Below are 10,905 nucleotides of genomic sequence, written 5' to 3'. Positions count from 1 at the left end.
AGCATTCGTCTTCGGAGCTGCGATGTCCCGTGAGAGGAAGGAAATTCGTATCTATGTACATCACGGGCCGACAGTAGGTCATGTCAGGTAGAGTATCTTAGCACTCTAGCAGTGGGCCGAATCGATAGTAAGGTTCTGTCTACGGTAACCACCTACTTACATATCCATAGGCTAGACTGAACTGCTTATTTGCAGGAGCTCAATACATAACGTATGTATGTAGACAAATTTGTTATGCGATTATAATAAAGGGGATTCCTTCATCTTTTCGTATGCCCCTAATCACGTGGAGATCAGTCATCATATTTCTTACTTTTTTCAATTCTTCTGCTACTTCCTCTGGCGCTATGATATATATATATATATATGTGAATAGTAGATATACGGGCGAAGGGTGTAGTGTTGGCTTGCATTGCTACTGGATATGTTGCTATAATGTCGCTGGGTGTTGGTGGCGTTGGTGGCGCGACCGAGTGCGCCGACTCAGCAACGTAGAGCCGTGGGATACGGGCGGGAGTGGGGAGGGGGGGAGGAGGGAGGAATATCTTGTGCAGGAAGGACGGCTGCGGTGGCGGCGGCGGCGGCGGCGGCGGCGGCGCTCGGCTGAACGACGCCCGATGCATAGTCGCGACGGCAGCCACCGGCGCGCGAACCCCCTCATCGTACCGCCACGTTCTTCTTGCATTAAACCTTTTATTACCGACTGCCAATTTTTAACCTATAAAGGACAATACGGCCTCCCGTTTTACGTCGACCATGTTAATTGCCTGAGTAGAATATCGCATATACATATACGGTCACACACTGTCGCCAGAAGCAAATCGTTTCGACGACACGGAGACTAAACCACGCGCGGTTTTACCCGAGCGGTAACTTCATTACGTACGCAACTGAACTTTGTTTTTGCACGTCACAATGATCGCCCCTGCGTCCCGGCGCACAGTGGAAAAGGCTCTTATCGACTTAATACGCGAGCGACTCGCTATTTCACGCGGAAGTTTCGAAAAATCCGCGGCATTGCAACGTCCTTGGAGACTCCTATACTCCTTCTCCTGACAGCTGCTGGCGCTGTCCCTCGTGGCACGTGCTGTGGCATCTCACTCTTGCATCTAAGGGCGCGGGGGAGGGGTCGAGGAGAGAGGGTACTTCTCCCGTTGCACCCTCCTCCCCTCCTTCCCTCCTTCCCTCCTTCCCTCCTTCGACCCTTCTCTCCTTCCTTCTTCCTCTCGGCCACATTTACATCCTTGCTCCTAACTTTCGTCTCTCCTCGTTTCTTCACTCTATCTTCCGACATTAACCTTGCTCTATCGCTACGACACTACTACCGCCACTATGACTGAACTATTACTATGGCTACTACACTACGCTACCACTGTTACTACTGTATCTACTAGTAGCTGCTCTCGTAGGACGCATCGAGAATCGTGGGTCGCATTCGGCGGCCACCGGAAGCGCGCGCTCCTCCTCCACTTCCCGGCTTTGCTTTGCTTCGAGACGGCAGCCTCTTAATAATGAGATGCCAATATAGCTTTAAATGGTTTTATCCTGCTCCTTTCTCTCTCTCTCTCTCTCTCTCTCTCTCTCTCTCTCTCTCTCTCTCTCTACTACCGCTGCTACTACTACTATTAATACTACTAACTGATACTGTTACTGCTACCGCTGCTCTTCTTATTGCTTTGACTACTGTTACAAGGGCCATGCTCTTGTATATTATACCTTATCCTATTATAGTCCTCCGAATTCTAGTTATCTCCGTATATCGAGATTGGTTAATCATCGTGGTGCCTATATTGACGGAAAGGAATTGGACATTTATTCGTTTGGCTTCCTCCTCCTATCGTTCTCGAGTCCTCCTTTCACACACGAAGAGTGGACGACCCATCGACAGCCACGAACCCACCGACCAGGAAGCGAGAAATGCTGGAGCCACGCTGGAGACCCATCCAGGTAGCTAGCCATCCCTGCAACTACTGCTACTTATGCCGATGCCTCGTTTACCAGCTGCCTGACTGCCTGACTGCCTGACTGCCTGACTGCCTGACTGCCAATCTGCTCCGCTACTTATACGTATCTATAGTATATATTCCATTGGTTCGCGTCTGGTTCAGTACATGCATATATGTATATAAGATACGACTGCTGTTCGCATTTGTAGCTGCACTCACGTGTTTTAATTGAATTATTCAAATTGCACGTAAGTAGTACATATCTGAGAAGCTTTGTTTATTTGTTCGTTATACTCTTTGAATTTTAGGCATACGTATAAAGAGCACGCCCCATAATACATACATCGATCCCATAAAAAGTTGGAAGTCGCTTTATAGGCTTCGTGTCATAATGCGTCGTAACTCATAATGCATCACAATCTAATGACTGTTATGAGGTAATTTCCTTGACCAAATTATTACTCAACGGATTGTACTTTGAACAAACTTTTTTCACTTTATTATCTCACCGCGCATTAATCTGGATGACGATATTGCAAGTTATGACACCCAGCCTTAAGATATATCAATTCAATTCCTCCTTTAATGTCATTCGCCACGTGTATAAAATTAAAGCATTTATTGTTATCGATCATCGTAGAAAATAATTTGTGTAATTAACACATAGTAGGCCAAGAGTAAGAGTAAGAAGAAATGTGACTGTTGCAAGTTTCCACGTGGAGAACGCACTGCCGCGAAATTTACTTGTCCAATAAGTCGATAAATTTAGATTAAGTGAAAGATTTAAATAAGGAAAACTGTTTCTTAGGGGAGAAGAGTCTGCGTCGTTTTCAGGTATATGCTTTGACGTATATCTTTTTTCTTTCTTTCTCCCGCTATCGTGTAATGCAATCCCTCGGAGGAGGAGGCAGGAGGGATTCTTGGTAGTTTGCCGAGACTAGGAGACTACGGGGGGTTGCTATCCCCCCCGGGGGTTGCAGTAGGTGGAACAAGCCAGAGACGGAGGCGGTCCTAGTCTACTTGGGGGCGTTAAAGAAGTGGCAAGCAGCTACCCCCGAGGTGGGAAGCTCGGCTCTTACCATCGTCAAATGAGTGTGTGTGCGCAAGAGACACGTAAGAAGAAGAAGAAGAAGAAGAGGAAGAAGAAGAAGAAGAAGAAGAGAAGGAAAGAAAGAGAGGGAGTGTGTGTCGCACGTGTGTCGGTGATTCCCATCCTCTCGAGTCTTGTTTCGTTTCCCCGTTAAGATCCTAAACAACAAGCGAATGCATAATTCCACATCCGACGGCGAAGTGTCACTCGTGTCATCTCAGTGTGTAAGTCGGCATCTGATCCATGCCACTTCCCAGGAAGTTTGCTCATTTTCTCACCTGCACCAAGAGCTCCGCGACGGTCTCCCTCAGCCTCCTCATGGACCCCAGTACCGCACTGCGCGGGCAGGCGCAAATTCACGTGTGCTTCGCCACTGTGCGCGTGGGTGTGCACGCGTGGAAGCTGCATGTAGACAGTGGATACACGTTTGCTGTATTGATAGCTGATGTCGGTGTATCTACTTGCGTGCCCAACCTAACCTGCGGCGATGCCGATGCTGAGGCCAGAGGAAGAGGATGGCTGAGGGGCAGCTAACTCTCTCTGACTCTCTGACTCTCTGACTTTCTCTTAGACTCTCGGGCACTTCCGGTGCCTGGAGTCTGGCATGGCTCCACCCACTTTTATATTAATCGCGTCTTGGCTCGTTGCCTCCTTCGTGATTCTCCATCTTCTTTTCTAAGGATCTACCTGAAACTCTTCATTTTCATTCGTCTTTCGTTCTTTATTCTCTCGCTACAGCCCATCTGAGGGATTATACTATATTGTGTTTAGCTATCAAAACTTCAAGCATTTAGTTATCGCATCGGATTGCGCATTAAACTGTTTACTACGCGTGTTCGATAGACCGTGTCCTCGGATTCTATCAGAACGTCGAGACGGTTTGTGCTACGTGGATGCAGCAGCAGCCTCTGCAGCCTCTCCAGCCTCTCCAGCCTCTCCAGTCGCCCTCTTCCCTCTTCTCTCTCTCTCTCTCTCTCATCGACACTTTACCGCTCTATCGTTATACCACCGTGTACAATGTATCGTCAAGTCTCGACGATGCCACGAAGAATGTCCAGGTATGACAATCGGTGCGTGCTGGGGTGTGTTGGGCGCGCGAGGGGATGCCTCGGGTTGAGGTCGAGGAGCAACGCGACGTAATCGCGAATTCTATCTAGCAGCATCCAGGCAAAGCCGTCAGTAGCGTCATATTTCCGTACCTACTGTACCTCTTGGTCTCTCAGTACTTCGGTACTTATCGACTCTTCCCATAGACATTTCGAAAATCCCTTCGTTTCTTCATTGACGAGGTCGTTTAATGTGATTCCGATTGCGCGGGGGTACCTCCTTCTTGTAGTCAGGTTGTGTCGCTGTGGCCCGCGAGCTGCGCCCTGTAAGCAGATCGTACGTCAACGAGCTGCCAATAGGAACAGTCGTTATATCGGCAGTCAGTATCACCTAGTCGGAACGACTCTCCAAACCGGAACGCTGCGAGTTGTTACGGATTCGACGACCATGTCGAATCTCTGCCCAATATGCCTTCGTCCCTTTCCAAAGGGATTTCCATTTTCCATGATATGTCTATGACGTTACATGGCCCACGTCATAGATTACAGCGGCTACAGGATTGCCGAACAAGCTTTCGCGCTGCGTGACCAGCTTTCCATGCACTCTTGAAGCTATCGCATCTATATCGTTGCTATCCATCGGATGCTCAGTTTGAGAACATGATTTTTTCGGGCTTAATAAAATACATTTCACACGACAAGACCTATTCAATTTCTTAGACGAATTGCAAAAAAAATATGATGACTGTTGCAAATGGAAGATGCAAGAAAGAGGGAGAAATTTAAATGGTGCATCGCTGTGCACTCAGAGAGACAAGAATAATGACCAATAACTAACGTAACCACGATGCATCAATATATCCCTTTCGCTCTACACTCTTCTTCGATACCCTTTAAAGAGATCCACATTTCTTTCTCAAGAGGATTTGCATTGCTAAGGCTGCATCTAAAAATTCACACACCTTTGTTAAGTCGATTAACCTAATCCCTCGCTGTACTTTTTTCTCTTTTTCTCTCTTCTATCTCCTTTTCCTGTCTTCTCAACATTCTCAGCATATATCAACAACTAACAGCACGAAGCAGCTTCGATAAGCTCATAACTTAAGCCACATGTAATACAAAAAAACAAGATGTTGTGAACATTATTGTATGCCAAGCAAGAGCTTATCGCTTGGTGACGAATGCATCCTCGGGATTGAGAGGTGTTGGAGAATCGAGAACATCAGCTTCGTTCGCTTTTGAAGCAAGATGGCGGCGTGCGGGACCGCGGAGGGGGGGGGTGGATAGGCGCATAATATAGAAATAGAAAGACATATGTTACACGTGATTCATTTAATCGCTCGGTTCGATCAAATTTGACTGAACGATCATTTGATTACGATCTTTCGAGGAGACATACGAAGAGACAAGAGAGAGAAGTTGGGGGCGGGGGAGGGGAAGGGGTAGAGAGAGAGAGAGAGAGAGAGAGAGAGAGAGAGAGAGAGAGAGGACAGATTCCTAACGGTATCACTTTAAATCGTCCGCCGGGCGAGAACTCTTATCAGTTTGTCGCTCGACTCGGCTCGATCGTTTACGCTCCCAGCGTTCCACAAATCGCGATTCCTAATTTTTTCGAAAAGCAGCGCGAACAGTGATTGCGGCTCCTTATAGATTGCATCGACAATCGACATCTTTTTCCTATAACTTTTCGACATTTTCCTTGATTCAATTGTCCGGAGAAATAGTTATTGCTGCGTTATCACATGTCATGCAATCAAGTGCAAGTGCCATTATAGTCCTATAGTAAATTGTTTAAATTCTGTAAGAATTCTTAAGCGCGGATGGCTCGCGTGTGTCTCGCAGTTGATCTTGGCGAAATTTAATAGCGTTTATCGAGGCTTTGGAAATGTGTTTCTTCATCGGCTGGCGCGAGGGCGGCATAAAAATTCCTAATTTGTGAGACGTCTGGATCGCATGAGCAGGTTTGTTGTCGATATTTTCCCTCCGGAATTGACGGCGTCCTGCTCCTAGCTCATAATAGCTTGTGCATAGCTCATTCCTCATTGGATAGCCCATTTGATATTTGACTTGAGATATGAATGGAAATGAAAATGGAGAGAAAGTTGAATTCTCGGCCTCCTGCCTTTGCGTTACAGGCTTACTTCTTCTCTTATCGCTCAGAGCTCAACTGCTGTTTGTACAGTGATGTTTTGCCGGAGATAAGTGGACCCACGTATACTCGTCACACACCAGCTAGACTCTCTCGTAGCGAGTTCTGCTTTGTCGACGCAGTCAAATGTTAGACCGATTTTGCGACCCACGAATATGGTTATGGACCCCCGTTAGGTTACATTAAGTTCTTGACGCGTGCGTATCGGCCAGCCTTCTGATTCTTCGGCAGCTTTCAATTGCCTCGGCGATCAAAGAAGCTGCGAGGTTTCATGGCATGTAGTAGATGAAAAGAAAAACAGGCTCTCGGATGTGGAACTGAGGTGGCGGTCCATCTCCAATGGCATTACTGTCGCACAAGTGCGTCCTAGTCCACTCTGTGTAACATGTATACCTGCGTCCGGATCGTCATCTCTCGAGATTTGGCAAGATTCGCGTTTTCCTGGTTTCTGCTCGATCGAATCCTCCCGTTATGTCCTTTCGGTATCTATGAGTATCTTTGCCCTCGAGATATTGTTCACGATCGTTAAGAGGAATTCACTGTATGTGGCACACGTGTCCAGTGAGAGAGAAACCGAGAGACGTACGCGTTACGTTCCTAATAACTCGGTCGATAGTGAAAATGTAATGCGGGCCACGTAAATTGGGAAAGAAGAATGGATATCATGGAATAAAGAGACAAGCGCGGTGCATCGAAAGAGGAACGGAGAGAGGAGCCGCCGCGGGCGGTGGAAGACGGACATGGAGATGGGTATTCGAAAGGCATCAAGGGTGCCAAGGGAAACGCAGAGAGCAGTCTGTACTCTGGAGTCTGTACTATGGAAGTCTAGCCTGTATTTGTACATGCACATGTACGTGAGAGGGGAATTTACGGAGTGCGGAGTGTCATTAGAAGGACGATGATATAACCTCGTCCATGAGAATTTGCGAGCGAGATTTACTGTGTGGGATGAATGGATGGATACACGAGCGCTTATGATTATTATCATAAATAGTAGTAGCCGCGCAAACTATTAGAACGTGTCCACCGGGCAGTGAGAGCGAGAGAGCGAGAGAGCGAGAGAGAGAGTCCCCGGGCCATGAGAGTCTTGACTTGGCTACTAGACTCAATTGGACTTAACTGTACAGACTCCCGGATCCTATTCCTCCGGAAGGCGCGGAAAAGCTCCGGATCGAGCGGACAGCGTGGACAGCGTGGCTCTCGGGAGAAGAGGAGCGAGTACGAGGACGAATTGCGTGACGTGCTGAGGCGCACGTGTGCTGTGTGTGCGAAACGATACGTCGTGTCGCGGTGAATCTACTTAACACCGTCCCTGGTGCAGCGCGCAGCGATGCCCCACGGCGCGATACGCGCACCGGGATAATCGGCGAAGACGATTGGTAGCTTCCTGCCGATCACGTGACTGCTCTTCGCGAACTCATCTACTAGACTTTGTGCTCTAGTCACGCGTAAACCTCGATACCGAGCATTATGCTTTATTATTCTTCTAGTTTATATATAAAAATAATTGCATCTTTAGCTGATGATTTAATGAATCAATGTGGATTACGGATGCGAGGGACTAAACTCAGTAGGCTGACCTGAACCTGACTTCCGATCAAGTAGAAGTCTAGAATAGCTGTTATTAAATCTCTACGAAGGACACCAGGAGGAAGCAAAGCGAATCTGACTGTTGGATTTTTATTCGATATTCATCTGGCGTGCATTCAGGATGGTTGAACTCGCGTGTATGTTGAATCCTCTGGATAGGATCGTTACTTGAGAGTAGACATTTAAGAGGTGTCCCGTGGCAATAGAGCCCCGAGTGCTCGGGCTGTATCACGCCATCTATTTTGTAATAGAAACAACGGAAGAGCCTAATTCCGCAGACTGCCTGCTGTCCGCTGCCTCGTCCACCTCCAGCTCCTGCTCGTCGTTAGATAGTAAATATACACACATGTTTGCCAGCAGGCATCGCGCATTGCCTATAATAGCCCTATACCACATGCACTTACCTAGCAGCTCTCTGTCTCTGTATAATGCATATAGCTATCGCGAGAGTGACCAGCTCTCTCCCTCCTCCTGTTCTCTTTTGCGCCCTTGCTCGCTCACATGTCTCTCTCTCTCTTTCTCTCTCTCTTTGCCGGCAGCTAATTATACCGAGTGGTCCTCTCGAAGCGATAAGCGATTTACATAGCGAAGAACGCGATGGATTTACCGTGCTCTTCTGCGAGCACCGCGCATTGCTCTCCATTTTACGAAGGTTGACTGACGATAAGTTAACGCCGAGTTTAACTTTACCCATCCTTCAAAATGGCAAGATGGCGCATGCTGCGTTTACAGGTAGCTGCGCCTATAATCATTCAGTCTCGCTTCCTCGCTGTGAGCCTGATAAGATAGCAGCATTGCTCTGTAAATTCTTACGATAGCGCAGCTTCATCTGCATTCTCCGGAGTGAAGGGAGTTTCCTGCGAGTCCAGCTGGCGCCGTTCAACGAATTTAAGAGCCTCTAACTCGAGCAATTCGAAAATATAAAGATTTTCCTGATATAATAGTCACCGTTGTTCATTGATTTCCATTCATCACTTATCCACATAGTGCCGCAATCTCGTAGACATCGCACAGCAGCTGATGCTTGCGATTCAATTTCTTCAGTGGCGAATATCATACACTCGATCGCGATGGAGCACGATACAGTCGAACGGGGACTTTCTTGTTACTCTTTGTCTCTCCCCCCCCACCCGACGGGATCGACGGCCGAGCAGCCGTTAACGCATCGAGAGGATGAGCGGAGTGTGAATGCGCCATTGATTAGGACTGAGAGTCTGCGACATTCTGTGCCTCGGAGCTTCGGTCAGATATCGGTACGTGTATTAATAGTTGAGTATACCTGGAATAGCGACGCGACGCGACGCAGTCCCTCTTACGCAGGAGCCAAAGATCAAGAGGAATACACTGACTTTCATCTCTACAGCTGCACACCTCACGAATGTCGATACGACAATATTAAGCCTCTGGAACCGCAGCTTCCTGCCAGCAAAAAATGCATTTCTTCTGCATCTCGTGTCGTCCATCTACCTTTCCAGTAAAGTTTGAGCCGAGGGTTCGGCAGGTCTGCCGCATGACGGCCTGTGGCCGGTCACTTAATTCGGATCGTCGGGTGAAGAAAATTCCTTTGGCCATTCGGGACGCGCGCAAATCTTACGCTCTATTCGCGCCTTTTTCTCCTTTTCTTCTGCATGAAGCATCTGCGATCCGTCGTTTCGTCGTTTCGTCGTTTCCTCGTGATTCCTATTAATAGGGGGCTTATATGTTCCAGTTGGCGCGTTCGTGGTCGCCAGTACTAAAGCCCGTAAGACCAGCTAGCGCGCTCCACGTGTACCTAAGATATTAGCTCGCACGTGTCTTTCCGTTCTACTAAACAGCTACATGTCCTAATAGCTCCCGAGTATCGAGAGGCATCAATACTTTTGATTAAAAGGTTAAGAACAACGTGGGGCGCACGGCATCAGAGTTCGCAATTTCGACAGATGGAACCCATAATCAATCCAATCGATATAACCAAATTTCGAGGATTCCTATCGCACACGGTATCTTGCTAGTTGAGCAAATTAAAATTGAACATCGCAATATTAAATAAATAAATGTTCCCACTGGCTTTCGTTGAAGTGACGCGCGAGTTGACATCCGAATCCCCGATGGCGCGGCTAGTCGACTACACGACTACCCGACCACACGACCACACGCACGCGAACCTTCCCTGTCATTCTTCTGTTTCGCATCCTCCTTACTTTCAGGATGTTTATTCCAATTTGACGATACGCGCGATGAGGCAATCCCATTCACTGAATACGTGACGATTAATTGAATTGGAGGAAGATGGATTCCAAGGAGGATTCTTGAAACGATCACGTTTAATGATGGGCGAGGATTTTGTGTGCGACCGAGCAGCCGCAACGCGAGAGGAAGGTCTAGAATAGTCAAGTGAGATTCGCCTTGGCTTCCGCATTACGCATTGGCAAAACGAGCGGTGGAAAAAGAGGAAAGAAATAAGAGAAATTGATTCGATACTTTCGTCTCCTCTACCGTCAAGTCCCGCTGCTGCAATTACTTTTTCCAATGACTCGCGCGATGACGAATGACTAGGAACACCCATGCATATCGAGATTCTCCTCATCGACGTGACAAACTTGAAAACAATTACTGGACCGCAATGAGAGGACTATTGACGCAGAACTTGTCGCTTCTACGCGGATCCTATGGGTGGATCGAATAACGTGGCTCAACGTGACACACTCGTGTCTTTCCATTGTAAAGTTGTGCGCCTTGATGAGAGTTTGATCGTGAAGGAGGAAGGCCGGAAGTGTCAAAGTATAGAAAGGGAAGAAAAAGAAGGGAGGAAAGGGCAGAGCTCCGGTTATAAACCTAGATGGATCCCTTTTACGTTCGCCCTTAAGCGGGAAGGGTCGGTCGCCTCGCGCGATAAGGCCCGCTCTAGTCTCGGGGTAGTCTCGGGGTAGTCTCGGGGAATATGATTAGTATATCGTTATAAAGGCATCGCGCTGGATACTTAAATTAAGTTTATTGAGCAGTTTTCACAGCGTTACCTCCAGCTAGCTGGCACGGAGGATCCCGCCTTTCTTATTCGAAGACGTTCGTGGAGCGGAGTGGCGGTGGTGGCGGTGGTGGGGGGGG

General features: G+C 47.9%; 1 protein-coding gene across 11 annotated transcripts in view; it reads left to right on the top strand.

The window, feature by feature from the left end:
- Positions 1 to 1,745: 1,745 nt before the first annotated feature.
- The window catches only part of LOC107273146 (forkhead box protein P1), a 138,028-nt gene continuing 128,868 nt past the window's right edge, over positions 1,746 to 10,905 (top strand). For 3 of the 11 annotated variants that reach the window (XM_015751035.2, XM_025090433.1, XM_025090442.1), the window contains exon 1: positions 1,775 to 1,947. In XM_015751035.2, coding sequence (XP_015606521.1) covers positions 1,918 to 1,947 — 30 coding nt within the window. In that variant the 5' untranslated portion in view covers positions 1,775 to 1,917. Of the gene's footprint in view, positions 1,948 to 5,638; positions 6,044 to 10,905 lie in introns of those variants that run through there. The other 8 variants (XM_015751042.2, XM_025090438.1, XM_015751039.2 and 5 more) reach the window with 6 other exon arrangements.

The sequence above is a fragment of the Cephus cinctus genome, unplaced genomic scaffold (genome assembly GCF_000341935.2).
Source record: "Cephus cinctus unplaced genomic scaffold, Ccin1 Ccin1_scaffold1439, whole genome shotgun sequence".
Taxonomy (NCBI): Eukaryota; Metazoa; Arthropoda; class Insecta; order Hymenoptera; family Cephidae; genus Cephus; species Cephus cinctus.
This window is presented reverse-complemented; position numbering and strand designations above follow the sequence as displayed.